The sequence below is a fragment of the Macaca mulatta genome, chromosome 1, assembly GCF_049350105.2.
Source record: "Macaca mulatta isolate MMU2019108-1 chromosome 1, T2T-MMU8v2.0, whole genome shotgun sequence".
In the NCBI taxonomy this organism is placed as follows: domain Eukaryota; kingdom Metazoa; phylum Chordata; class Mammalia; order Primates; family Cercopithecidae; genus Macaca; species Macaca mulatta.
In genome coordinates, this window is record NC_133406.1 from 116,789,104 (window position 1) to 116,816,632 (window position 27,529).

General features: G+C 44.2%; 1 protein-coding gene across 17 annotated transcripts in view; it reads right to left on the minus strand.

Annotated features, from left to right (window-relative positions):
- The window catches only part of PRPF3 (pre-mRNA processing factor 3), a 32,882-nt gene extending 5,743 nt beyond the window's left edge, over positions 1-27,139 (minus strand). For 3 of the 17 annotated variants that reach the window (XM_077948605.1, XM_077948574.1, XM_028829395.2), the window contains exons 1-14: positions 27,097-27,139; positions 23,615-23,807; positions 22,831-22,961; positions 20,243-20,389; positions 15,627-15,710; positions 15,191-15,411; positions 12,803-13,109; positions 10,019-10,185; positions 7,843-7,922; positions 4,620-4,763; positions 3,872-3,971; positions 3,586-3,699; positions 1,994-2,112; positions 1,640-1,723 (exon numbers count right to left, since the gene is read on the minus strand). In XM_077948605.1, coding sequence (XP_077804731.1) covers positions 1,640-1,723; positions 1,994-2,112; positions 3,586-3,699; positions 3,872-3,971; positions 4,620-4,763; positions 7,843-7,922; positions 10,019-10,185; positions 12,803-13,109; positions 15,191-15,411; positions 15,627-15,710; positions 20,243-20,389; positions 22,831-22,961; positions 23,615-23,759 — 1,843 coding nt within the window. In that variant the 5' untranslated portion in view covers positions 23,760-23,807; positions 27,097-27,139. Of the gene's footprint in view, positions 1-1,629; positions 1,724-1,993; positions 2,225-3,585; positions 3,700-3,871; positions 3,972-4,619; positions 4,764-7,842; positions 7,923-10,018; positions 10,186-12,802; positions 13,110-15,190; positions 15,412-15,626; positions 15,711-20,242; positions 20,390-21,067; positions 21,164-22,830; positions 23,042-23,576; positions 23,808-27,089 lie in introns of those variants that run through there. The other 14 variants (XM_077948623.1, XM_077948638.1, XR_013398671.1 and 11 more) reach the window with 10 other exon arrangements.
- Between the last annotated feature and the right edge of the window lie 390 nt (positions 27,140-27,529).

A 27,529-nucleotide genomic window follows, 5' to 3' on the forward strand; every position in this document is an offset into this window, starting at 1 on the left:
TGGTCTCAAACTCCTGATCTCAGGTGATCCACCCGCCTCAGCCTCCCAAAGTGCTGGGATTACAGGCATGAACCACCACGCCCAGCCTCTCTGCAGATTTTAAATGCTAATCCAGGTCTTCAAAGATGAGAATGAACACTAATGGAAGTATGATGGCCAGAAGCATGTCAGATACAGACAGTCCTTGACTTAGAATTTTTTGCCTTGAGTACAGTGTGAAAGTGATAAATATTTAGTAGAAAATGTACTTCAAATTTTAAATTTTGAGATTTTCCTGGGCTAGCAATATGCAGTAAAATACTCTTACGTGAGATAAAAAATAGGCTTTGTGTAAGATGATTTTGCCCAGCTGTAGGCTAATCTAAGTATTCTGAGAAAGTTTAAGGAAGGCTAGGCTAAGTTATGATGTCCTAAAGGTCAGATGTATTAAATGCATTTTTTTTTTTTTTTTTTTTTTGAGATGGAGTCTCGCTCTGTCACCCAAGCTGGAGTGCAGTGGTGCAATCACAGCTTACTGCAACCTCCGCCTCCCAGGTTCAAGCGATTCTCCTGCCTCAGCCTCCCAAGTAGCTGGGATTACAGAGGCCCACCACCATGCCCCGAATTTTTGTGTTTTTAGTAGAGATGGGGTTTCACCATGTTGGCCAGGCTGGTTACGAACTCCAGACCTCAAATGATCTGCTTTCCTGGGCCTCCGAAAGTGCTGGGATTATATGTGTGAGCCACTGCGCCTGGCCTTAAATGCATCTTTGACTTAACGATATTTTCAACTTATCTTAGGTTTATTGGAACTAACCCCATTATAAGTTGAGGAGCATATGTGTGAGCATGTACATGTATACATATATGTGTATGTATATATATATATATATAAAAAACAGGCAAAAGAAAAAGTAGTTTGATCAAAGCAGAGCTTTTTTGACCTGAAAATATTTTTGCCTTCAATCCTTAAAAAAAAAAAAATCAAATAATAATATAATATAGACACTGTACACATGAATGTATAGCTTACTGGATTTGCTTTTTCTTTTTGAGACAGGGTCTCATTCTGTCACCCAGGCTGGATTGCAGTGGCACAATCACAGCTTACTGCAGCCTTGACCTCCCCAAGCTCAAGTGATCCTCCCACCTCAGCTTCCTGAGTAGCTGGGAATACAGGTGTGTGCCACCACACCCAGCAAATTTTTGTACTTTTTGTAGAGATGGAGTTTCACCACGTTGTTTGCCCAGGCTGGTCTCGAACTCCTGGCCTCAGGCAATCTGCCCACCTCAGTCTCCCAAAGTGCTAGGATTACAGGCAGGAGCCACCATGCCTAGCTGCTTGCTGAATTTTCAAATACTGAATAAATTCATATAACCAGTACTCAGATCCAGGACAGACACAGAAACCAGTGGGTAGAAAAGCCTTAAATGATAGGCAAAAAAAAAAAAAAAAAGCTTTACCATTCATGCATATAATTATATAGTAAATATTATATGAATGTCTAGGAGGCTCAAAGTCTAAATGGGTCTTTCTAAAATTCCTGAACACTATCTAGTGTTAGCAAGAGTGTCACAGGGAGGGAATAAAATGATGGACAGATGCACCATCCCCACCTCCCACAGCTCTCCCACTTAATCCCCTCTAACCCCCATTCACCATCTCCCTTCGTGTTAGATGTCTGTTCATCCCACTTTATCCGATGCAGCATAAGACGCTTAAATTTCTTCTGGGCCTTGGGGCCTGGAAACAGAGAAGAAGAATTTTGCCAGAACTGTGGAAGATGATGGGTTAGAAAGAACCTCTGAGCTCAGACATTAATGTAGTAGTTGAAGCAATCCCAGGACCACATCTTAGGGCCTTCTATTCCAATAAACACAGAAGCAATGACCTAGCATATTATATCAGGTATGACACTAAAATACTATCTTTTTCTACTTTCTCCCCACAATGCTAATCACTCTAAGCCCAGGGTTGTCTGAGGACAGTCTCCCTCAAGTTTTTCAGACTCACCCCCTTCCACTACTACCACGTTGACATCCTTGTGCAGTACCACCACCCCTGTCAGGTACAGTTGCCCAGCATTGGCTTCAATCTTGAACTTCTTGGCTGGGTTGCTCAAATTTCGAACTCTGGAGAAGGGAAAGTTTAGTTATGTCTTCCATTTTAGCATCAGCAGCTGCCTGAATGGAGTGGCAAGTAGAGGTGAATCCCAAATGGTTTCCTCTCTATAAACAAAGGCCTCTGGAGTAAACAAATAGATGAATGCTTAAAAGGTAGAGTTGATGAGTCTAGAAATATTTCCACACTCTCATATTTTTTCAAAGTCTAGCACTTTACATTACACAATAGCAGGTAACCAAAGTTTACTCTAAGAATCAGGGAGAGGTATTTACTATTATCCAAAAATGCTTATAATCTCATTGTTCTTGACAATGTAAAGACCTACAGACTTTTTGTCCTCTAGACCCTTAGACCCTCATAATATAGGATTACTCGGCTTGGCGCAGTGGCTCACACCTGTAATCCCAGCACTTTGGGAGGCCAAAGTGGGCAGATCACGAGGTCGGGAGTTCGAGACCAGCCTGGCCAACATGGTGAAACCCCATCTCTACTAAAAACACAAAAATTAGCCAGGCGTGGGGGTGCATGCCTGTAATCCTAGCTACTCAGGAGGCTGAGGCAGGAGAATCGCTTGAACCTGTGAGGCAGAGGCTGCAGTGTGCCGAGATTGTGCCACTGCACTCCAGCCTGGGCAACAAGACTGAAACTCCGTCTCAAATAAATAAATAAATAAATAAACAAATGAAATCTATATAGGATCACTATATAGGCATGAAAATTTTCTAGGAGGAGATGTGAAAAACTGTTAATAGCAATTACCTAAAGAGAGTGGTTCTAAGGGATCACAGAATAGAAAGGAGACATTCTGAGTAAGTGTTCTTCTGTATTGTCAGACAATTTTTTAAATCTTAATAAACATTCACTACTTTTGTAATAATGTACTTTTATAATAAAGAACTAGTTAATAGAAATAAGCACATTTTAAAAATAGAATATAAATATGTACTCAACATAAAAAAATAAAAACATTAAATCAACACAAAGGTAGAAAAATATTTACAACATATAAAACGCATTTTGGAGTGAGGATGAAACACAGCAATACATCAGGGTAAGGATATGACTACCGAGGAAAGAAAATTTGTAATGCTTCCATGGATGTTGGAAGCAAACTCAGACCATTTAAAAAAAAAAGATGAAAAAAAAAAAGAAATAGGATGATATTTTATAGTCCTCAAAGGACATACAATCTTTAGTTCATATCTTGGCCTGAACAAGTATATTGATTTGTTCATTTTTTCAGAACTAATAGTCTGGTAAAAAAAGAAGACTTCAGAGGGAAGACTTGGATAACCATAAACATAAGTCATTAACCCTCGCTATTTTACAAGATTTACTAGCTCTTGATCCACACTAGGGTCATTAAAAGAGAGTAGGAACTGGTGTCAGGTATGCTTTTAGGCCACAATGATTCTGCCTCAAGCACTTGGAAAATGTTTTAGTAATTCTAAGGGGAAGGTCGGCCCAGTATGGACACCTACCTATATACAGATATGTGTACCCCCTGTGAAATGTCTTCTTTAAGCTTTTTAATTTTCTTGACCTTTCTCTGTTCTGCTGTGAGTTTTCGGGCAGCGTTGGCCTCTTCATGCGCTCTGTCGTGACAGGAAGGACATCCACAAGTGAGAAAGGCATTGAAGATCAGAGGCAGGGCTGAGGGAAAGAGAGAGCAACGGAGAACTCTCCCCTCCCTCCAAATATGGATCCCCCAGAAGAGTTTGGGAAGGGTCCTTGCCCGGGGTTTCCACCCAATCCCATGGCACTTACTTCTGTCTTTTTGCCATCTGAGCTCTGACATGGGCTTCTACCTTCGTGGGGTCTTGAACAGCTTCTGTTCCTAATACTCGCATCAGATTAGAAATTCTCACTGCAGTGAAGAGAGGACAGCAGTCAATCTTTGAAGTCACTTCTCCAGCTGGAGTAACTTGCTATCTCTTCTACACCAATTCATATTATTTACCTATTTCAAATCTCTGCTTCTAAACTCACTTTCTCCAATAACTACTACCTTGAAAATCTAACCCAATCACTTCAGCATTTGCAGAAGTTCACACAATTAAGTTGAAGATTGGTACTTATCACAGCATCTAGTGAAAGAGTTTATAAATAACAGTCCTCAGTCAAAATATTGCTGAACGAGAATGTAACTACAGGGGCAATTTCTTTATCCTGCACTTTCATTGTAAAAATTAAAACATTAAGAATTATGTACATAAAAAGTCTACCCAAATACTGCAACTACTATCTCCATGAATTTCAAGACCTGTATTCTTCCAGGAAAACCAGAGTGTTGTATGATCAGTATGCTTAAAAATAAGCCTTAAATGGCCTCTATAATGAATGTGTTGACCTATCTTAATATGAAAAGATGGTAGAACACTTGGAGAAAAAAGACCCCAAGAATGATTCTTAGAAACAGAAATCACTCAGACATAGAGAGATGTTAAAGTTCCTCCAGAATTAAAGACATAAACTTGCCACTCTTTTTAACAGCAGAGGCCACTAAGAGATGTACCTTTGGGTTCTGGAGGAGGCATCAGGCCCAGCCTGACTTTTTCTTGTAGTTCCTTCTGTGCTTCCCTCCTTGTTTGTCTCCGAAGTTTTTTCTGTTCCTTCTTGGTAAGATATACTCCCAGAGTAACTGGTGTGTCATTGTCAACTGTCAGGGCAGAGATTAGTATACCAAAGCAATAAGAAAATTATATATATATATATATATATATATATTTTCCCCCCCACTCTGTCACCCAGGCTGGAGTGCAATGGCCCGATCTCAGCTCACTGCAGCCTCAAGTAATTCTCCTGCCTCAGCCTCCCGAGTAGCTAGGATTACAGGCACATGTCACCATGCCTGGCTAATGTTTGTATTTTTAGTAGAGACGGGGTTTCACCATGTTGGCCAGGCATGAGCCACCATGCCTGGACAGCAATAAGAATATTAAAGAGACCTAGGTAAATATCAGTATCATTAAAAGAAACTAGGCTGGACGCAGTGGCTTATGCCTAAAGCACTTTGGTAGGCCAAGGTGGGAGGATTGCTTGAGCCCAAGAGTTCCAGACCAGCCTGGACAACCAAGTGAGACTCAACTCTATTATAAACATTTTATGTAAAAAATATATTGAGGCCAGGTGCAGTGGCTCATGCCTGTAATACCAGCACTTTGGGAGGCAGGGACAGGCAGATCACAAGGTCAAGAGATCGAGACCAGCCTGGCCAACATGGTGAAACCCCGACTCCACTAAAAGTACAAATATTAGCTGGGCATGGTGGCACACGCCTGTAGTCCCAGCTACTCGGGAGGCTGAGGCAGCAGAATCACTTGAATCCAGGAGGCGGAGGTTGCAGTGAGCTGAGATTGTGCCACTGCACTCTAGCCTGGCGATAGAGTGAGACTCCATCTAAAAAAAAAAATATGTGTGTGTGTCTGTGTGTGTGTGTATATATATATATAAACTTTAAATAGAAAACGGAGAAAACTTGTTAAGGGATCAGTAAGATTAAAATCAGTTCAGGCCTGGTGCCCAGCAGTATATTTTTAAAAAACATTCTTATCTTTTTTTTTTTTTTTTTTTTTTTGAGACGGAGTCTCGCTCTGTTTTTTTTTTTTTTTTTTCTTTGAGACAGAGTCTCGCTCTGTCGCCCAGGCTGGAGTGCAGTGGCCGGATCTCAGCTCACTGCAAGCTCCGCCTCCTGGGTTCGGGCCATTCTCCTGTCTCAGCCTCCTGAGTAGCTGGGACTACAGGCGCCTGCCACCTCGCCCGGCTAGTTTTTTGTATTTTTTTAGTAGAGACGGGGTTTCACCGTGTTAGCCAGGATGGTCTCGATCTCCTGACCTCGTGATCCGCCCGTCTCGGCCTCTCAAAGTGCTGGGATTACAGGCTTGAGCCACCGCGCCCGGCTTGGAGTCTCGCTCTGTTGCCCAGACTGGGGTACAGCGGCACAATCTCGGATCACTGCACGCTCTGCCTCCCAGGTTCACACCATTCTCCTGCCTCAGCCTCCCGAGTAGCTGGGACTACAGGCACCCACCACCAGGCCTGGTTAATTTTTGTATTTTTAGTAGAGACCGGGTTTCACCTTGTTAGCCAGAGGTCTCAATTTCCTGACCTCATGATCCGCCTGCCTTGGCCTCCCAAAGTGCTGGGATTACAGGCGTGAGCCACCGCGCCCGTTCATTTCTCGCTCTGTCACCCAGGCTTGAGTGCAGTGGCACGATCTCGGCTCACTGAAACCTCTGCCTCCCGGATTCAGGCGATTCTCCTGCCTCAGCCTCCCGAGCAGCTGAGACTTCAGGCACGCACCACCCCCTCCCCAATAATTTTTATATTTTTAGTAGAGACAGGGTTTCACCATACTGGCCAGGCTGGTCTCGAACTCCTGACCTCATAATCCACCTGCCTCAGCCTCCCAAAGTGCTGGGATTACAGGCGTGAGCCACTGCACCCAGCCTCTTTCTTAAGTAGTGTTCTTAGTTGTTTTCCTTTAAGCTGTTAAACTCCCTCATTCAATGATCCCTGGCAAATGCAGAAAACAAAATTAGGGCCAGGTGCGGTGGCTCACACCTGTAAACCCAGCACTTTAGGAGGCTGAGGTAGGAGGATCACTTGAGGTCAGGAGTTCAAGACCAGCATGATCAACATGACAAAACCCTGTCTCTACTAAAAGTACAAAAACTAGCCAGGTGTGGTGGTGGGGACCTATAATCCCAGCTACTTGGGAGGCTGAGGCAGGAGAATCGCTTAAACCTGGCCGGGGAGTGAAAGTTGTAGTGAATGAGTGAATGGAGATCGCGCTATTGCACTCCAGCCTAGGTGACAAAAGTGAAACTCCATCTCAAAAAAAAAAAAAGCGACTTTGTTTCCCAGTTTCAACTTTGGGAAACTAACAAAAAGTCCTTTGGAGTTAGCATCCCTCACAGTGGGTAGTGGAGCATATCGCATCTAATAACACACCAAACCAAGAGTTTAGCTCTTGCATTTGCATTTAGCTATGGATGCCATGACAACATGTGGTTCTATAAAAGGAGCAAGCTGAGGGCTGCTTCCTAGGAACAACCAGGGAACTGTAAATGTAAAGCTTCATGAAATTTTTGGGGTTCTTTTTTTTTTAAGAGACAAGGTCTGGCAGTATCACCCAGGCTGGAGTGCAGCAGCGCCATCTCAGCTCACTGCAACTTCTACCTCCCAGGCTCAAGCCATCCTCCACACCTCAGCCTCCCAAGAGGCTGGGACTATAGATGCACGCCACCATGTCCGGCTGATTTTATTTTTTGTAGAGATGGGGTTTTGCTATGCTGCCCAGATCTGGAACTCCTGAGCTCAAGTAATCTGCCTACTTCAGCCTCCCAAAGTGCAGTGATTATAGGCATGAGCCACCATATCCAGCCAAATTATTTTTCCTTGAGATGGGTCTCACTGTGTTGCCCAGACTGGTCTTGAATTCTTGGCCTCAAGCGATCCTCCTGCCGTGGCCTCCCAAAGTGTTTGGATTAGAGGCATGAGCCACCATGCTTGGCTGTCTCATGAAATTCTAAGCACAGGAATATGCACTTAAAATGTATGTTCACTGGTCAAACTACAAACTATTGTTAGGAAAAAAACTGAACTAAAAAAAAAGAATTACACATGGATAGTGGCTACTGTACTGAACAGCACAGATACAGAACATGTTCATCGCTGTATAAATTTCCAGTGGATAATGCTGCTCTAGAGACTTGATTCAGGAATCTATACATTACCTGGAGGATTGAGCTGGGCTGGATGTTCAACAAGATTTGTGATTCCAAAATAATCTTCTCTCTTGGGATTTTCCTCTGTACTAAAATTGTAGGAAGGAAAGAAAACGCGATATGTGGGTAGAGATGATTCTAAGAGAGGAGTCTCAGAAATACAATGAAAAAATCCATTCTCCATAATGGGTTCTTGCGCTTGATATACCTAAAATAGCATTTACGTACCTAAAATATATAATTAAATTACATATAATTTTTATGATGAGAGAACTGAGTCCCTCTATGGTTGAACACACTCTCCACAGCAGTCATTCCCAACCTTTTTTCTACCATGCCACAGCTGATAGATGCTATGTTCTCTCATTAGTGACAATAAGTCCCTGGAACAGTGGCTGACAAAGAATGGGCAAGGAAAGGCTAAGATAAAATCTACTAAAGCCATGTATCAGAATGATGGAACAGGGCCAGGCGCAGTGGCTTATGCCTATAATCCCAGCACTTTGGGACACCCAGGCAGGTGGATCACCTAAGGTCAGGAGTCTGAGACCAGCTTGCCAAACAGTGAAACCCTTCTCTACTAAAAATATAAAAACTGGCCAGGTGTGGTGGTATTTGCCTGTAGTACTGGATACTCAGGAGGCTGAGCTAGGAGAATCGCTTCAACCCAGGAGACAGAGGTTGCAGTGAGCCGAGATCATGTCACTGCACTCCCAGCTCAGACAACAGAGTGAGACTCTGTCTTTAAAAAACAAAAAACAAAACAAAACAAAAAACAGTGGGCGTAGTGACTCATGCCTGTAATCCCAGCACTTTTGGGAGGCTGAGGCAGGTGGATCACCTGAGGTCGGGAGTTCAAGACCAGTCTGACCAACATGGAGAAACCCGTCTCCACTAAAAACACAAAAAATTAGCCAGGCGTGGTGGCGCATGCCTGTAATCTCAGCTACTTGGGAGGCTGAGGCAGGAGAATCACTTGAACCTGTCAGGCGGAGGTTGCAATGAGCCCAGATCGTGCCATTGCACTCCAGCCTGGGCAACAAGAGCGAAACTCTGTCTCAGACAGAAGAAAAAAAAAAAAAGAATGATGGAGCAGATATATTTAAAGCTCCTCAAATGTGTCTTATATCCTTTTTTTTTTTTTTTTTTTTTTTGAGACAGAGTTTCACTCTGTTGTCCAGGCTAGAGTGCAGGGGTCATGGTCATAGCTCACTGCAGCACAGACACTCCTGGGCTTGAGTGATTCTCTCACATCAGCCTCCTGGGTAGCCAACCCACCATGCCCAGCTACTTTTTTTTTCTTTTTTAATTTTTATAGAAATGAGGTCTCACCATATTGCCCAAGCTGGTCTTTAACTCCTGGGCTCAAGCAATCCTTCAGCCCTCAGCCTCCAAAAGTGCTGGAAATAACAGGTGTCAGCCACCAAGCCCAGCCTTATAAGATATATTTACAATTATCTCACCTACCAACTAATAATCCTTGCTCTATCACAATGAGATCTTTAGGAAATGTAAACACCTATAATATGTAGCAAAAGAATGTAATTAAGGAAAATAATGCTAAAAACAGGCAACAATGTGTAACACAGCAAAATTAATTACAGACTTTGCTTTTGTAGATTATTTGTGTCCCTAGTTATCCTACATTAACCCCAAAAGCTAAAAACAACCTATATGATACATCACAAATGCAGGAGCTTGGCCTGGTGCAGTGGCTCATGCCTGTAATCCCAACACTTTGGGAGGCTAAGGCGGGCAGATCACCTGAGGTCAGGAGTTCGAGACCCGCCTGGCCAACATGGCAAAACCCTCTCTCTACCAAAAATACAAAAAGCAGACAGGCGTGGTGGTGCACACCTGTAGTCCCAGCTACTCGGGAGGCTGAGGTTCAAGGAGAATTCAAGGAGAATCTCTTGAACCTGGGAGGTGGAGGTTGCAGTGAGCTGAGATCGTGCCACTGCACTCTAGCCTAGGTGACAGAGTGAGACTCCCTCTCAAAACAAAACAAAACAAAACAAAAAACACAGGAGCTTGTGTACAGTTACTTATCTTTCTTGGATTTTAAAATTTTAATTAATGAATGAGTACCATCCTTCCCACTAGCTTTACTAAAAGGTATTAACTTGAATCTTAAACTCGGCTGATTAAAAACTGTTTTTTTAAAAAGGTACTAAAACAAACTCACAGATCAAAGCCATTGGGAATTATGTAAGAGTCCCACCACTCAATTTCAGGAATATCTCCTTCCTTTAGCTCCTTCTTTGGAGCTATGAGGGCAAGCCTAGTCGAAGTATGGATGCCTGTTTTTCGAGCTGCTTGTGAAATCTCTGCCTGTAGCTTCTCCAGTTGAGCCTAAAAACAAGATAATCCAAGACAGAAAGATAAATTGGAATCATAGAAAACAGAATTTGTAGAATCTCAATTTTTTTTTTTTCTTTGAGATGGAGTTTCGTTCTGTTGCCCAGGCTGGAGTACAATGGCATGGTCTTGGCTAACAGCAACCTCTGCCTCCCAGGTTCAAGCCATTCTCCTGCCTAAGCCTCTGGAGTAGCTGGGATTACAGGCATGCGCCCCCAACTCCAGCTAATTTTGTATTTTTAGTAGAGATGGGGTTTCTCCATGTTGGTCAGCCTGGTCTCAAACTCCCGACCTCAGGTGATCTGCCTGCCTCGGCCTCCCAAAGTGCTGGGATTACAGGCATGAGCCACTGTGCGGGGCCAGATTCCCAATTTTTTTTTTTTTTTTTGAGACGGAGTCTCGTTCTGTCACACAGGCTGGAGTGCAGTGGCGCCATCTTGGCTCACTGTAAGCTCCACCTCCCAGGTTCACGCCATTCTCCTGCCTCAGCCTCCCGAGTAGCTGGGACTACAGGCATCTGCCATCACGCCTGGCTAATTATTTTGTATTTTTAGTAGAGTAGGAGTTTCACCGTGTTAGCCAGGATGGTCTCAATTTCCTGACCTCGTGATCCGCCCACCTCGGCCTCCCAAAGTGCTGGGATTATAGGCATGAGTCATGACGCCTGGCCAATAATCCCAAATTTTAAAACATTTCCCCTTTGAACTCTTTACACCTAATGCAACAAATTCATTCTGAAAGTTTAGAAAGGAGTTGTTCTGCTTTATTTTATCCTTTATTTAGTTCATTTACATAGATCCTCACCTTCACCCTCTCCCTTCACTCCACAGTATATGCCTGCAGTAAATACACAGAAATAGAATTTTATGAAAACCTCACTGAGAGGATAAAAAGAAGGCAAAGGTCATTCAATATACAATCAATTCAACTCTCCAGGTGTACTTTCTGCAGGAAATTTTAACTCCAGGCAAGTCTTCCTCAGTCAGTCAGAGTGTTTCAAATTGTTTCCCTCCACTTAGTTGTATGTGGAGAATTTTCAAACTCAATTGAGTATTTCCACTTATGTAGAAACTAATTAGGAAGTAAAATCTGTTTAAAACTTTTTTTTTGAGACGGAGTTTCGCTCTTTCGCTCAGGCAGGAGTGTAGTAGCGCGATCTCGGCTCACTGCAACCTCCACCTTCCAATTGCAAGTGATTCTCCTGCCTCAGCCTCCTAAGTAGTTAGGATTACAGGTGCCCGCCACCACGCTCGGCTAATTTTTGTATTTTTAGTAGAGATGGGGTTTCACCATGTCGGGCAGGCTGGTCTCGAACACCTGACCTTGTGATACACCCACCTCGGCCTCCCAAAGCGCTGGGATTATAGGCTTGAGCCACCTCGTCCTGCATATTTTCAAATTATTCATTGCTTTAAATCAGGGGTCCCCAACCCACCAGTCTGTGGCCTTTTAGGAACTGGGCTGTACAGCAGGAGGTGAGCAGGAGGCAAACCAACAAAGTTTCATCTGTACTTACAATTGCTCCCTATTACCTGCATTATGGTCTGAGCTCCACCTCCTGTCAGATCCGCGGTGGCATTAGATTCTCATAGGAGAGTGAACCCTATTGTGAACTGCACATGCCAGGGGGCTGTGTTGCACATTCCTTATGAGAATCTAATGCCTGATGATCTGTCACTGTCTCCTATCACACCCAGATGGGACCGTCTCGGCAGGAAAACAAACTCAAGGCTCCCAATGATTTTAGACTATGGTGAGTTATATAATTATTTCATCATATATTAAAATAGAATAATAATAGAAGTCAGCACAGTGGCTCACGCCTGTAATCCCAGCACTTTGGGAGGTCAAGGCAGGCAGACTACAAGGTCAGGAGTTTAAGACCAGCCGGGCCAACACAGTGAAACCCTGTCTCTACTAAAAATACAAAAAATTAGTCAGGCATGGTGGCGCACGCCTGTAGTCCCAGCTACTCAGGAGGCTGAAGCAGGAGAATGGCTTGAACCCAGGAAGTGGAGGCTGCAGTGAGCTGAGATTGCACCACTGCACTCCAGCCCAGGTAACAGTGCAAGACTCTGTCCCCGCTCCCCTGCCAAAAAAAGGCGGGTGTGGTGGCTCACGCCTGTAATCCCAGCACTTTGGGAGGACAAGGTGGGCAGATCACCTGACGTCAGGAGTTCAAGACCAGCCTGACTAACATGGAGAAATCCCATCTCTACCAAAAATACACAATTAGTCAGGCGTGGTTGTGCATGCCTGTAATTCCAGCTACTCGAGGAGAATCACTTGAACCTGAGAGGCAGAGGTTGCAGTAAGCCGAGATCATGCCATTGCACTCCAGCCTGGGCAACAAGAGCAAAACTCCATCTCAAAAATAATAATAATGATAAAGTACACAATAAAGGTAATGTTCTTAAACCATCACAAAACCATCCTTACTCCAGGGGAAAAATTGTCTTCCATGAAATGAGTCCTTGATGCCAAAAAGGTTGAGGACTGCTGCTTTAAATGACCTATTTATCTAATTTCCTAGAACATAGAGATTTTACAATGTTTTCCTTTCAGCTTCTTAACTTTTTCTAAATTCTGTGTTATACTATAAGCCAGATACCTTTGTCCGTAATCGCTGAGCAATCTTCTCAAATTTGCCCTTGTCGTGGAATTTAAAAGTGCGTCTCTGGCGCTGGGAAGGGGCAATGGAGACTCGGGGGTCAAAAAAGGTATTGGATTCCATGTCTTCTGATGGCTTTTCTTTTAGTTGCTGCTTGAATTGTTCCCTCTTCACAGCACGAATATTGGCTTTCAGAGTAGGCATGCGGTGTGTCAGCTCAATCTCCTTGCCTGTTGCATCTACAGTGCGCCCTTGCTCATCCAGGATCAGTGGTGTAGGTTTCGTTTGGTCTTTTAACTCCACCTTCCTGAAAAATAGCCCGCAAAGAAATAAATCCTGTATGGAACATTAAGGCAAACAAAAAAACAAACAAAATAAAGCCAGGTGTGGTGGCTCAAGACTAGAACCACAGCATTTTGGGAGGCCAAGGCAGAGGGATCACTTGAGCCCAGGAGTTAGAGACCAATCTGGGCAACACAAGGCGATCCCATCTCAACAAAAAATTTAAAATTAGCTGGGTGTGGTGGCATATACTTTTGGTCCCAGCTACTCAGGAGGTTGAGAAGGGTCACTTGAGCCCAGAAGTTGAGGGTGCAGTGCCTTCTCCATAAGAGTTATTGGATGGACGGGCGTGGTGGCTCACACTGTAATCCCAGCACTTTGGGAGGCTGAGGCAGGTGGATCGCTTGAGCCCAGGAGTTCGAGACCAGCCTTGGCAACATAGTGCAACCCCATCTCTACAAAAAATACAAAATTTAGATGGGCACCTGTAGTCCCAGCTACTTTGGAGGCTAAGGCAGAATTCCTTGAACCCAAGAAGTGGAGGTTGCAGGGAGCCGAGATCACGCCACTGCACTCCAGCCTGGGCAACAGAGTGAGACTCCCTCTCAAAAAAAAAAAAAAGACGGGCCGGGTGCGGTGGCTCAAGCCTGTAATCCCAGCACTTTGGGAGGCCGAGACGGGTGGATCACGAGGTCAGGAGATCGAGACCATCCTGGTGAACACAGTGAAACCCCGTCTCTACTAAAACTACAAAAAACTAGCCGGGCGAGGTGGCGGGCGCCTGTAGTCCCAGCTACTCGGGAGGCTGAGGCAGGAGAATGGTGTGAACCCAGGAGGCGGAGCTTGCAGTGAGCTGAGATCAGGCCACTGCACTCCAGCCTGGGCGACAGAGCGAGACTCCGTCTCAAAAAAAAAAAAAAAGATGATAAAATAATTCTAGGGAACAATCTCATCAGTGAGTAATACCATCTTTCTTTTGAGACATGGTCTCACTCTGTTGCCCAGGCTAAAGTACAGTGCCATAATCACAGCTCATTGCAACCTCAACCTCCCAGGCTCAAAGAAATTCTCCCACCTCAGTCTCCTAAGTAGCTAGAATTACAGGCATGCTCTACCATGCCTGGCTAATTGTTGTATTTTTTAGAGAGATGGGGTTTTGCCATGTTGCCTAGGCTGGTCTTGAACTCCTGAGCTCAAGCAATCTGCCAGTCTCGGCCTCCCAAAGTGCTGGGATTACAAGTGTGAGTCACCACGACCTGCCAATAACATCTTGATTAAAAATATCAAAGTAGATATTTCAGCATACAAGACCACCGAAAGAAATGAGTTTATAAATTATATGAATTTACAATCCTATCTTTCTTTATCCCTGAATTCTTACGTCAGTCATGGGATGCCAGACCAACTGTAGATGCTAAAAAAAAAAAAAAAGTGTAACATCTTTGACCAGTTGCAGAGGAACCTCAGATCTGATCTCACATAATGTGCTTTAATGGATAAATCTGAGTTTGAAACCAGGAAGGAAACCTGGCTCTATTCAGAGCTCCAATATCAGATGAATAACCTTAATCTCAGTTATATCAATCATAAGAAGATAATAAACCCTGCAACAACAGGGAAGCCAAGAGAAAAAATTCAACTGGTTAATCAATCACACATAAGAAATATGGAACTGTGAGAAATGATCTAGGTTCTGTGGAAAAAGAGGATCAGTAATTTTTTTTGTTGTTGTTGTTTTTGAGCCAGAGTCTCCCTCTGTCACCCAGGCTGGAGTGCAGTGGCACGATCTCAGCTCACTGCAAACTCTGCCTCCTGGATTCAAGTGATTCTCCTGCCTCAGCCTCCCGAGTAGCTGGGATAACAGGCATGCACCACCACATCCAGCTAATTTTTGTATTTTTAGTGGAGACGGGGTTTCATCATATTGGTCAGGCTAGTCTCAAACTCCTGACTCCTGACCTCAGGTGATCCACCTACCTCGGCCTCCCAAAGTGCTAGGATTATAGGCCTGAGGCACTGCGCCCAGCCAGATCAGTAACATTCAAAGGTATTTATTGCTTCTCAAACTTCAGAAATGAAAAGGTATTCCATGAAATAGACACTCACGGGGGAGCAATGCCCATGGCATGGAGATTAGCCAGGCCCACCATGTTGGCATTGCCGATGAGTCCTGGCTTCAGTGCCAGCTGGGCTTGGATTCGAGCTTGTAGTTCAGCTGCTTTCCTTGCCTTCTCAATGGCATCATTCATGAAAGTGGCAGCCTGGGAGGGCTGAATAGTGTTGCCAATTGGAAGTCGCTCTGGTTGGGAAGAAGAAGGAGTCTTTGGCTGTGAGATAGAGTAAAAGAAATCAGAGGCATTAAGACAGGCAGACAAATACACGTATGCATACACACAGATACACACATACACATCATGGTAGACTGTAGTAGATGATTATGAAGTAAAACATGCAGTCACCTCTTCTGGTCTGTCATTTTGAGTGGATGGCAAGAAATTCTGTGCCAAAGACTATTGTCTTCAGAGTAATCTAGACACAATACCTGAGGTGTAGGGGGGCTAATGAAGCTCAACTGTTTTTTCCTCTCCTCAATTTGTCGTGTTGCTGCCTCCATCATCTGTTTGATCTGCTCTCCAGGAAAAAAATTGAAAAACTGTTAATTTCTCCTCTTTACTACTCCCATTCAGGTTTTTAAACCCACAAGGCTCTCAGGTCTAGACACTTAAAATTTTTTGAATATACCACATACTGTCTACCATAGTGCAAAAAATTTAGTCAAGATTAAAGTGTGCACTGGAATTTTTCAACCCAAGTTCCTAAGGCAAGATTGGCATATTAGGTAGCAATACAATGTGATGACTGAGACTCTGGAGTCAGAGAAACCTGAGTTTGAATCTTTTTTTTTTTTTTTGAGACGGAGTCTCGCTGTGTCGCCCAGGCTGGAGTGCAGTGGTGCGATCTCGGCTTACTGCAAGCTCCGCCTCCCAGGTTTACGCCATTCTCCTGCCTCAGCCTCCAAGTAGCTGGGACTACAGGCACCCGCCACCACGCCCGGCTAGTTTTTTGTATTTTTAGTAGAGACAGGGTTTCACCATGTTAGCCAGGATGGTCTCGATCTCCTGACCTCGTGATCCACCCACCTCGGCCTCCCAAAGTGCTGGGATTACAGGCTTGAGCCACCGCGCCCGGCCCGAGTTTGAATCTTAACTCTGACACTTAATGCCTTTGTTATCTTGGATAAGGAACTTAGTCTCTAAACCTCCTAAGCGTCTAAAAGGGAGGATAAAAACAGTACCTACCTTATAGGTCTATTGTAACCACTTAAATAATGCATGCAAACCTTACAGAACCTACACAAAATATTATGCTTAATTTTTTTTTTTTTTAATTTTTGAGACGGAGTCTCACTCTGTGGCCCAGGCTGGAGTGCAGTGGCGCAATCTTGGCTCACTGCAAGCTCTGCCTCCCGGGTTCACGCCATTCTCCTGCCTCAGCCTCCCAAGTAGATGGGACTACAGGCACCCACCACTACACTCGGCTAATTTTTTGTATTTTTAGTAGAGATGGGGTTTCACCCTGTTAGCCAGGATGGATTTTGTATTTTTAGTAGAGACAGGGTTTCACTCTGTTAGCCAGGATGGTCTCAATCTCCTTATCCGCCTGCCTTGGCCTCCCAAAGTATTGGGATGAAAGGCGTGAGCCACTGCTCCCAGCCTATACTTAATTTTTTTAAAAAAATCATGATATTAGTACTTGAACTACTAGTTTGAGAAACAAGAGACGATGGTGCAAAGACCTGCTCCCTAGTCTCTATAAACCCCTTCTGTCCTAAAGAAGTTCAGAATGATAAGCTTTGAGGGTATAGTCAAACAACTCCTCTTGCATTTTGCAAAAAGAGCTTCCAGATATTTTTAAAAATTTGTCTTTAACATTTTTTCTTGAATAGGTGATATTCAAAATTCAAAAATTACAGAAGGGTCAGGCATGGTGGCTCACGCCTGTAGCACTTTGAGAGGCTGAAGTGGGTGAATCACTTGAGGTCAGGAGCTGAAGACCAGCCTGGCTAATATGGTGAAACACCATCTCTAGTAAAAATACAAAAATTAGCCAGGTGTGGTGGTGGGCGCCTGTAATGCCAGCTACTCAGGAGGCTGAGGCAGGAGAATTGCTTGAACCCAGAAGGCGGAGGTTATTGTTAGCCAAGATCATGCCACTGCACTCCCGCCTGGGCAAGAGAGGGAGACTCCATCTCTAAATAAATAAATAAGAAAATAAAAAATTACAGTGCTGGGCGCAATGGCTCACGCCTGTAATCCTAGCACTTTGGGAGGTCGAGGTAGGTAGATCACGAGGTCAGTTGTTTGAGACCAGCCTGCCCAACATGGTGAAACTAAATTTAGTCTCTACTAAAAATACAAAATTAGCTGGGCATGGTGATGCACACCTGTAATCCCAGCTACTCAGGAAGCTGAGACAGGAGAACTGCTTGAATCCAAGAGGCGGAGGCTGCAGTGAGCTGAGATTGCACCACTGCACTCCAGCCTGGGCAACAGTGCAAGAGCGAGACTCCATCTCAAAAAATAAAATAAAATAAAATAAAATAATAAAATGAAAAATTACAGGCTGGGTCGGTGGCTCACGTCTGTAATACCAGCACTGTGGGAGGCCAAGGCAGGCGGATCGCGAGGTCAGGAGTTCAAGACCAGCCTGACCAACATGGTGAAACCCCGTCTCTACTAAAAATACAAAAAAATTAGCCAGGCGTGGTGGTGTGCGCCTGTAATCCCAGCTACCTGGGTGGCTGAGGCAGAAGAATAGCTTGAACCCCAAAGGCGGAGGTTGCAGTAAGCTGAGATCACGCCATTGCACTCCAGCCTGGGTGACAGAGCAAGACTCTGTCTCAAAAAAAAAAGAAAAATTGCAAAAGGATATATTGTGAATACATCCATCCCTATTCTCCATAAAAAACATCATCGGGCCAGGCACAGTGGCTCATGCCTGTAATCCCAGCACTTTGGGAGGCCGAGGCGGGGGGATCACAAGGTCAGGAGATCAAGACCATCCTAACATGGTGAAACCCTGTCTCTACTAAAAATACAAAAAATTAGTTGGGCGTGGTGGTACGTGCCTGTAGTCCCAGCTACTCAGAAGACTGAGGCAGGAGAATGGTGTGAACCCAGGAGGCAGAGGTTGCAGTGAGTTGAGATCGCGCCACCATACTCCAGCCTAAGTGACAGAGCGAGACTCCATCTCAAAAAGAAAAGAAAAGAAAAGAATCAGCTGGGCGTGGTAGTTCACTCCTGTAAGTCCAGCACTTTGGGAGGCTGAGGCAGGAGGATCGTTTCAGCCCAGGAGTTCAAGACCAGCCTGGGCAACGTGGCAAAACTCCATCTTTACAAAAAATACAAAAATCAGCCAGGCATGGTGGCCTGTAGTCCCAGCTACTTGGGAAGCCAAGGTGGGAGGATCACTCAAGCCCGGGAGGCAGAGGTTGCAGTAAGCCAAGATCTCGCCACTGAACTCCAGGCTAGAGGACAGAGTGAGACCTTGCCTGAAAAACAAAAACAGGCTAGACATGGTGGCTCACGCCTGTAATCCCAGCACTTTGGGAGGCAGATCACTTGAGGTCAGGAGTTCCAGACCAGTCTGGTTAATATGGTGAAACCCCATCTCTACTAAAAATACAAAATTAGCCATGCATGGTGGCACATGCCTATAGTCCCAGCTACTTGGGGGGCTGAGATAGGAGAATCACTTGAACCTGGGAGGCGGAGGCTGCAGTGAACCGAGATCGCACCAGCGTGCTCCAGCCTGAGTGACAGAGAGAGACATCTCCAAAAAAAAAAAAAAACACCCATTTCTTTCCTTCTGTAAATATCACATATATGCAAATCCACCCATCTATATTTCTGTGTATGTTCTATTACCCCCCTCAAATATTAAATGGTAAACACTTATTGTTCATGTGGTATCAAAATTATTTAACACTACCAATTGAAAAAACACAAATACTTCCTGTTAAAAAAAAATACAAAGTCAACTTAAAATTATTTATTAGTGGATTATATCTTCTTTGCATTATGTTTGGAAATTCTCCTCTGTCATCAAGATGAGTTCTGATCATTTCATTTAATTTTCTCAATGACTCAGTGACGTAGGTAATTAGGCAAATAATGTACATAACACACCTTGCTGGCCACAGTAAATGGCAATTTCAATACCCTTACCTGGAATACTCCTGGTCAAATAAAAGAATGCTAAAACATAAAGCAAGAAATAAAATTTTCCCAAATGCTGGCCTGGCGCAGTGGCTCACACCTGTAATCCCAGCCGTTTGGGTGGCTAAGGTGGCAGATCACTTGAGGCCAGGAGTTCCAGACCAGCCTGGCCAACATGGCAAAACACTGCTTCTACTAAAAATACAAAAATTAGCCAGGCGTAGTGGTGTGTGCACGTAGTCCCAGCTACTCCGGAGGCTGAGGCAGGAGAATCACTTAAACCTGGGAGGTGGAGGTTGCCGTGAGCTGAGATCACACCACTACACTCCAGCATGGGCAACAGAGTGAAACTCCATCTTAAAAAAAAAAAAAAAAAAACTTCCCCAAATGCTAAACACTAATTTAAATCAAGATCACAATAAGGTGAGGCACGCTGGCTCCCGCCTGTAATCCCAGCACCTGGGAGGCCGAGGTGGGCAGATGACCTAAGGTCAGAAGTTCGAAACCAGCCTACCCAACATGGTGAAACCCCGTCTCTACTAAAAGAAATACAAAAAATAAGTCAGGCACGGTGGCTCACTCCTGTAAACCTAGCACTTTGAGAGGCCGAGGTGAGCGCATCACCTGAGATCATGAGTTCAAGACCAGCCTGGCCAAGATGGTGAAACCCCGTCTCTACTAAAAATACAAAAATTAGCCGGGCTTGGTGGCGGGTACCTGTAATCCCAGCTACTTGGGAAGCTGAGACAGGACAATCGCTTAAACCCGGGAGGCAGAGGTTGCAGTGAGCTGAGATCGCACCACTGCACTCCAGCCCGGGTGATAACAGCAAAACTCCATCTCGAAAAAAAAAAAAAAAAATCACAATAAATACAGACCCATGCACCTTTTGCTTCTTCAACTCACAAAACCACTTTGCTTCCAGTCCCTAATTACTAACCTGGAGCTTAGTCAGCATGCCAGGGCTCTCTGATGGAGGCCCAGGGATCACCTCTGGCTCTTCTTCCACCTCCTCAAAACGGGGTATTCGTCGCTTCTTTACTCCTGATGATTCTTTAGAGATCTCAGAGTCATCACCAAACACCTCCTGAGGGAACCCAAGATGAAAGAAAAGCTGTATCCTTCCCCGTGGGGAGAAGAGAAGAATTATCCTAGCCCCTACCAGCAGTTTCTGGCTATTCCCAGGGGAATATGATATAACCTTGCAAATAGCCACCTGCCAGAAGCAGGGTCTACTAGACTCTCCATCAAGTGGACCATCTCACCCAACTTCAACATTCTCCTAATCCAGTCAAACAAATTTCATTCCTATGTTCTTATAAATGTTCCCATCTTAAGGTCTTTGCAAATGCTACTGCCCACATTTATGATTTCTCTCAACTTTTCCACAACCCCTGTTCCAAATCCTGCCTAAAACTCACCTCCTCCAAGAAGTTTTCCTCATTACAACCTTATCCCACTCTGATTAAACTTTTTGTTTCACATTCTCTTATCATGTAAGAGCTTGGTTCATATTAGGTTAAATTACACTGTTGATATTCTGTTTGCCAAGTGTTAAGTATTTCAATGTTAGTATAATTTTCCCAACTAAGTCTAAGCTCTTCCAGGACACGGGCTTTCTCTTTCTTCTTCAGTAATCCCCATTAACACTTTGTTTTCATCAAACAATGGAAACTCAAATATGATGACTAATTTGCAAGGTGAATTTAACAGGACCGAGAGTGGCCAACTGGAAGGGACAATGGGAAAAAGCAAATGTACACACCGGTGGTAGGCTTTGGGTGACATCCCCTCTTCACTAGGAGGGCTCGTGTTTTGCAAGGACATATCCTCGGCCAGGGGCGAGCGCTTCCTGGAACTCCTACAGTTCAAGAAAAAGGACTCTCCCATAATATATTGTGTGGGGTGGGGACTTGAATGGACCAAAAATGGGACCCGTATCCCAAAGCTATCTAGACACCTCCTTCAAGAAGCCATTTTTATTAATCCCACCCAATGTAGTCACTTCATTCACAGCATGCCCTCAGCACTCATACAGAAGTATGCCCTACTGGTCAGATGCAGAGGCTCATGTCTGTAATTGTAGCACTTTGGGAGGCCGAGGCGGGCGGATCATGAGGTCAGGAGTTCGAGGTCAACCTGATCAACATGGTGAAACCCCGTCTCTACTAAAAATACAAAAATTAACCGGGCATGGTGGCATGTGCCTGTAATCCCAGCTACTCAGGAGGCTGAGGCAGGAGAATCACTTGAACCTGGAAGGTGGAGGTTGCAGTGAGCCGAGATTGTGCTACCGCACTCCAGCCTGGGCAACAGAGTGAGACTCAGCCTCAAAAAAAAAAAAAAAAAAAAAAAAAAAGCAAAGCAGTATGCCCTATCGTGACATAATCTTCACTGTACAGATCTGTGTATACTGTGGCTCAATCATTCCCCCTTAAATATAACAAAATTCAACATAAGTCTGAAATTCTATAGCCAACCCTAAAATTTACATGAAACTGCTACTTAGATTTTATAATACGTAAATATATATTTTGTGATACTCCTGCCTCTTCTAAATTGCAACTCCTCGGCTCAAGAGATCCTCTTGCCTCAGCTTTCCAAGTAGCTGGGATTACAGGCACATGCCATAGTGCCTGGCAAATTACAAACTGTTTTAAGGCCAGCACTATCTCTCCTTCTCTGATCACCCTACAATGCTCTAAACACAAAGGGCACAAATCTCTCTGTTTTTTTTTTAGTTCCATAGCCTGGCCAGGGAACCAAGCAGACATTATATTCACTCTTTTCCCTCAGGAAAAGCAATGGGATAGCCAAGGTATCAAAAGAACTTCGGAAGGTTTGATAGGAGTCGCAGAATTTTTTTTTTCTAAAGAGAGATACTGGGAAATGAGTAGAAAGACAGACTACTTGATACTGCTAATACTGAAAAAGGCCAGGATCAGTCAGCAACTACAGAATAAAAAGTGTAGTAGTTAAGGGGGTACTGACAACTCCTCCAAGTGTTTCACTTCTGGCACCAGAGGACCAGCAATATGCCATAGAGCAAATGGTAAGCTCTCAAGAATATAATAAATAATAGTTACTTTTTTGGTATCCTATCTACAAGTGCATTGCAGAGAAACCTCTACAAAGAGGCAACAAGGAGGTCTACAGCTCAGGTACCAGTGGAGTCACATTCTAAAACAACTTATTAGGCCTCAAATAAATCAAACATAAAATCTTAGAGCAATCAGTTTATAGGTAAGAAGGAAAAAAAGGAAATATGGAGAAACATGAGAACCAAAACTCCTGTTATTTAAAAAAAGACAAAGCTACCAATTATTTATTTGGATATTTAAACCCATGAACTTAGGTAGTTCAGATGGTGATGACACAAATTCACCTCTCCTACTTTAATGTCTAAGTACCTCTCTTGAACATTTGCTGCTCTAAATAGAGGATATCAACGTGTGAACTGGTAAGCTCAGCAACTCTGTTACCATTCAAAACAGTCCTGAGCTCATTAGACAGTAAATTGTAACCTACCTTTAGCTCTCGTTTTCTGCTCCTGTCACTGCTAGACTTGGAATGCCTAGAGCTTCGGCCTTCCTCCACAGCCTCAAAGAGTTTGTCCACAAATCGGAGAGTAGAATCATCAAGAAAAGGTTTCAGATGATCTGACAGGAAGAAAGGCAGTGGTAGGATTGGAAAGGTAAGACTACATAGTCTAATACTAGGCCTATAACAGGTACCAACACTGGAATTTTATTCCCAGGAGTGAAACAAATTTTAAGTTTTTTTCTACGATTCCCATCTCTCTTACATTGAATGACCTTGCCCTATGAGGTGAAAATAGTTATAATTTTTTGGAGTGGGAAGTCGTACAGTCAGAGCAACCTGTTTACGTTGAACATCAAGTTTAAGATGAATAACCACCCTAACCTTTCCCAAATAGCAAGTTGCAGGAGACTACCATTAACAAAATCTACCTCCTTCAAGCTTTTTTATGTATTTCATAAAGACTTTTATATGTTGAGATGTCAATCTGAATCTGAATATGCCTATCTGACTTAAGCATACTTCCTAAGTAAATCTAACTTAGGTGACTCGGTATGGTAGCCAAAGATTTAAAATCTATCATAAATAACATAAAAAATAAACAATAAGAGAAAAAGCAAATTATGATTTAGCCTATTTTCATTATAATACAGATGAAAACAAAATATGGCCTGCCCTTTTTTTAGATGTTCCCAACAGAGAGAATTTTAGGGAAGTTCAGTGTTTGGGGTCACCCTATATGTTAAGACAAAAGCTGCAGAAAGGTACATACCGGCTGCCTTCTTCTTGTCCATGCCCTTCCCCACACAGTTCAATGCTGCTGTGACCACTGTAGGCTCTGAGAAACCCAGGACCCTCTTCACTGTCTTCTCTATCCATGGTTTCAGCTCATCCAGCTCCCTCTTAGACAGTGCCATTTTGCAGGAAAAAGAGAACAATAGCTCAAACTGGACTCAATACTACACCTAAAAACAAAAAGAGACAAGTTAGAGAATAAGAAAAAACTAAAGTGGGTTGGGTGCAGTGGCTCATGCCTGTAATCCCAGCACTTTGAGAGGCCAAGGTGGGTGGACTGCTTGAGGTCAGGAGTCAGAGACCAGTCTGGCCAACAGAGTGAAATCCTGTCTCTACTAAAAATACAAAAAAATTAGCTGGGCGTGGTAGCATGAGCCTGTAATCCCAGCTACTCCGGAGGCTTAGGCAGGGGAATAACCAGGGAGGTGGAGCTTGCAATGAGCCAAAATCACACCACTGCACTCCAGCATGGGTGACAGTGAGACTCTGGCTCAAAAAAAAAAAAAAAAAAAAGAAGACTAAAGTGATCCAGGGAAATGGTTAGTGCATCAGGAATGCATTCCCCACCCCTATTCTCAATCCCTAGACAAGTTCTTCCAACTCATTTGAAGGCAAGTATTTTCCCCAAGAACCTTATCTCAAAGCAGAAAGAGATCCCATTTGATTTTTAACTCTTAAGTTGATCAATGAAATCTGTGGAATAAATAAACTCTGTGAATAAGCTACGTCTGAGAGATTAATTCTAGCTTCTTTCTTGATCCTGTCATATCAACAAGGACTTGCAAACCTAGCAACACTAGAACAAAACTAAAAAAGCCCATCCAGAGGCCAGCTTCTCCATTCTTCCTACTTCCAGGCAGGCATTCCCTAATCCAACCCTGACTTATGTAGGATTCCCTTCTTTTAAGTTATGCAAGTAAAACAGGTTTATCCAGGTCAGTCATCCTGGATATTAAATTAAATTTCATGATCCTTAAGAATGTTCTCTCACATTTTTCTGTGGTCATATTCATCCCAGTGGGAATTCTGCATACAGATAATTATCATGTTCAATCTACAGGGTCTCCATCAGCTGACTTGATGATCCTTCAGCTCAGAAAAGAATACGCTCATTTTTCTTTTGAGACAGAGTCTCACTCTGTCGCCAAGGCTGGAGTGCAGTGGCGTAACCTTGGTTCACTGCAACCTCCATCTCCTGAGTTCAAGCAATTCTCCTGCCTCAGCCTCCCAAGTAGCTGGGACTACAGGCATGCACCACCACGCCTGGCCAATTTTGCAGTTTTAGTAAAGACACGGTTTCACCGTATCAGCCAGGTAACTCCTTACCTAAAGTGATCTGCGCACCTTGGCCTCCCAAAGTGCTGGGATTACAGGCATGACCCACTGCACCCGTCTCTACTAAAAATACAAAAATTAGACGGGCGAGGTGGTGGGCACCTGTAATCCCAGCTACTCATGAGGCAGAGGCAGAAAAATCGCTTGAACCTAGGAGGCGGAGGTTGCGGTGAGCCAAAATCACACCACTGCATTCCAGCCTGGGCGACAGAGTTAAACTGTATCGCCAAAAAAAAAAAAAAAGAAAGCCAGGTGCAGTGGCTCACGCCTGTAATCCCAGCACTTTGGGAGGCTGAGGCGGGTGGATTACCTGACGTCAGGAGTTCGAGACCAGCCTGGCCAACATGGTGAAACCCCATCTCTATTAAAAACACAAGTATTAGCTGGGCGTGGTGACCTGCACCTGTAATCCCAGCTACTCCGGAGGCTGAGACAGGAGAATCCCTTGAACCTGGAAGGCGGAGGTTGCAGTGAGCCGAGATCGCGCCACTGCACTCCAGCCTGGGCGACAGAGCAAGACTCCGCCTCGGGGGAAAAAAAAGTGCCTAAATGAGAGTCAATAAATTGCACTGACCTCAATTTCTAAACTCAGCTATTCCCAGCAGTGCCACTTATCAGAGATCTGGGAATCAGTTTTTCAAGATGTTTTAAGACATCTTTTCTCCAAAAAATCCAGTCTGATTAACTTCTACATTCTTGGTAGGTTTAGCTTCTATACTAGAGTCTACAAGACTTGCTGCTGGCCAGGCATGGTGGCTCACGCCTGTAATCCCAGCACTTCGGGAGGCCGAGGTGGGCGGATCACAAGGTCAGGAGATCGAGACCATCCTGGCTAACATGGTGAAACCATGTCTCTACTAAAAATACAAAAAATTAGCCAGGCGTGGTGGTAGGCGCCTGTAGTTCCAGCTACTCGGGAGGCTGAGGCAGGAGAATGGAGTGAACCTGGGAGGTGGAGCTTGCAGTGAGCCAAGATCACGCCACTGTACTCCAGCCTGGGCGACAGAGCCAAACTCCGTCTCAAAAAAAAAAAAAAAAAAAAAAAAAAGACTTGCTGCCAAATAGTAGACTCACTTTTGGTATATCCAAAGGAAGCTAGCAGACTGAAGTGATGAAACTAAGACTGAAAGATTTTCTGCCTCAGTGACAAGTTACGTGAGTAATTCTATGGTGACTCTATTACCCCATAATGAGTAGACATACAGCCTACCAATTTCTACATATTACACACGTATTGCACAAAAGCAGCATATCCAGACGACTTAGAAAGTGAAAACAAGAGTTCACACAGAACAGTTAGGACACTGAGTTCCACCATTTACAGGCCCTTAGGCAAGTTAATTAATTATTTGGAGCCACAGTTTACTCATCTTACAAAATGAGGACTGCCATATTTACATCTTAATTCATTCAATAAATATTTATTAACTACCAAGTGTCAAGCAATGTACTAAGTGCAGTGGATACACAAAACAGTGAGCAAAACTAACAAGAGTCCTCACCTTAACGGGTCTCATATTCCACTAGAATTGAATGATAGGCTACAAAGTATAAGCAATTTGAAAGCCCAAAGCAATAAATGAGGTGCCACTGTTACTTCCATAAGATGATGTGCAAACTAAACAGCCATGGACAGAAAAGTTTCAAACGGTAATTAGCTTTGTCACTAATCAAATGCTCAACAATAACTGTGAGGTGCAGGGGGAATGGGGGTGCGGAAGGAGAGCGAGGTACAATGATCTCTCAATGAGCAGGCAGCAGAATCCAAATCCAGTCTTCTGAAGGAATTCCTTACTCCGTGCTCTTGTTTGCTAGAACCTGAGTTTCCCTCTGCAGCCCCAAATCTTCTGTTTTTACTCTCCGTCACTCCAACCAGTCTCTTACTCTACCTTGTTCTACCCAAACTCCTCACCTCAGAGCTGGTCTCCCCACCCGGTCTGCTTCCCGCCCCCGCCCTTTTCCTCTCAACAATCTCATTCCAATCTCTTCTTCCACCAAACCAGGTACTCCTTTCACACTCCTTCCCGCTGAACCCTCCCGCTTCGATCCTCCCCTTGGACTAAGCCCCCGGCCACAGTCGCGCGGACTGGAGTTACCCTCTCTGGGCCCGGGGCCACTACTCACCTCACAAACTTCAGCCCCTGAGACGGAGCCCGAACGTTACACCGGAACCGGAAACCTTCTGACCGCCCTACGGCCTGCCGTCGCTACCGCCACGGCCGCCGCCACGCCGCTGTCTCCCAACACGTGACCAAGGAGGGCTGGGCCGGCAATTCGCGCAGCCGTATTTGCCACTTTCTTGGAGGCTGAACGCATGCGTCGTAGAACCGAAAAGTTTCGCTGAGCAAGTTTCTTGCTTTCTATTTCCCGGGCTAAACCTATTAACTAGATTTCTGCCAAGTTAATGTTTTTAACTTCCTGAAGCGGAAATTGGGCTACTTGCAGTTTTCTTCATATGGAGAATAAGTGCGCAAAGGTAAACTTCGGATAGAATGAAGAGCGAGGCTTCTGCGTTTGTGTTCAAACACAGTCTTTCTGGTGGAAAGTAAACCCTTTC